The following is a 1,946-nucleotide window of genomic DNA, read 5'->3' on the forward strand; positions in this document are numbered from 1 at the left end:
GGATTGAGGCTTTATGAATGAGTGCTCTTGTAGTTTCCAAGATGTGTCGATTTTTGCGTTCAGATACTCCATTCTGCTCAGGTGTGTAAGGACACGAGGATTGATGATGAATACCTTTGGATCGGAGGAAGTTCTGCATCTGGTTATTGATGAATTCCTTACCACCGTCGGTCCGGAGAGATTTAATTTTATGATTTAACTGATTTTCTATAAGTGTAGTGAATTGTATAAAAATTTTAATCACATCTGATTTATGTGTAAGTGGAAAAAGCCAAGTATAGCGCGAAAAATCATCTACAAATATGACGAAAAATTTATAACCTTGAGTAGAGGTAATCGGTGCCGGTCCCCATACATCAGTGTGCAGGAGTTCAAGAGGTTTTTTGACACCTTGTTTTGGATAACTCGAAAGGTAATTTGTGGCTTTTGCATTGAATACATGTGATACAAGGAACATGAGAAGAATGTTGAATATGTAAACTAGGATTGCTGTGAGCTATCTTGTGCAGAACGCGGAGATGCGGATGGCCTAAACGATCATGCCAGTCGGCGGCGTTCTTCTTGGACGCTTGAAGAGCTGACGTGCATTGCGGTGGAGCAGCCTTGGACGATAGCTTGTATAGTCCTTCTCTACATGGACCGCGAAGAAGCTCTTGATTTGTCATCAAGTCCTTAAACACAAAACCCAATGGATCAAACGTAATCGAGATATTGTTATCTTTAACAAGATGAGAAATAGAGATTAAATTGTGCGAGATATTGGGAACATGAAGTAAATTGGTTAAGTGAAGCTTACGGTTCGGGGTTGGAAGGATGCCCGTGCCCGAGTTGGCGATGGGTATGTTCCTTCCATCCCCGATAAAGACTCCTTCGGTCCCCTGATATGCCGTGGTTTGATGAAGGTTTTCTGCCGTTTTGGTCATGTGCTAGGATGCCCCAGAGTCAAGATACCAGTCATAGGACTGAGTTTCAGAACATGCCAGGAGAGCGCTGTTCTGCTTAGAATTGGTCTGTTGCAGAGTGTAAGAGGCGTTCATGCGATGCCAACATACATCTGCCGTATGGCCCTTCTTGGTGCAGATATGGCATGTAGGTAGTTGTTGTTGCTGAGGATTGATTTTACTCGTGGGATTTGAGGATGGTTGAGAACGACCTCTTGATCGGCGACCCCGACCACGTTGAGTGTAGAATGCCGTTTGTTGGATTGTATCAGTAGGAATGCGTGCAGCGTCTGCGTTAATATGTATTTCCTCGCTAATGAGCATGGCGTACAAATTTTCAAGTCGAATCGGATGCGGCGAGTTGCGAATGTAAGTCTTGAAGGATTGATACGTCGGAGGTAAACCGTTCATGATGTAGAGGATGATGTCCTCGGAGTCTATGGTTGAGCCGGCTGAAGCGATCTGATCGACTTGTTTCTTGATCTCAGTAAGGTACTGGATCATAGAAAGATTCTTCATGGATTGTGTAGCTCGTTCTTTAGCTGAATCACCTTGGATCGACTGGTTGCTTGAAACTGGCTCTCAAGAACTTGCCAGATTTCGTGAGTGGAGTCCAGGTGAAGAATGTATGGCAGCACCTGTGGCGAGATCGTCGAGCATAGTGCCGCTTGGAGATTCTGGTCGATGAAGCGCCAGTTCTTGTGCGTGGAGTCACCTGAATCGTTCGTTGAGAGTGCAGGTGTCGTCGGTGGTGCAAGAAAGTGATCAAAGTCATTTGCACTAAGGAGCTTGAGAATTTGATGCCGCCATATGGGATAGTTATCAGATGTTAGTTGATGCGGAACTAGAGTTTTTAGATTTGATACCACGAATTTGAGAGATTGGGAGATTTGCGATGTATCTGCTTGAGTGCCGTGGGAATGATCAGTGGCTGAGGAAGCGGACTGAGAGGTAGCCATTTCCGATCAGGTGAGGAAGGAAGGCCTGATACCATGTAGAAACCAA

The 1,946-nt window shown here is 44.9% G+C and overlaps 1 protein-coding gene across 1 annotated transcript; it reads right to left on the reverse strand.

The window, feature by feature from the left end:
• Window positions 1-926: 926 nt before the first annotated feature.
• Window positions 927-1,460, reverse strand: LOC110112414. Its single transcript, XM_020844631.1, has one exon. It carries the CDS (start codon window positions 1,458-1,460, stop codon window positions 927-929), a length of 534 nt encoding a protein of 177 aa, XP_020700290.1.
• Between the last annotated feature and the right edge of the window lie 486 nt (window positions 1,461-1,946).

Source organism: Dendrobium catenatum, unplaced genomic scaffold (assembly GCF_001605985.2).
Source record: "Dendrobium catenatum unplaced genomic scaffold, ASM160598v2 fragScaff_scaffold_1077, whole genome shotgun sequence".
NCBI lineage: Eukaryota > Viridiplantae > Streptophyta > Magnoliopsida > Asparagales > Orchidaceae > Dendrobium > Dendrobium catenatum.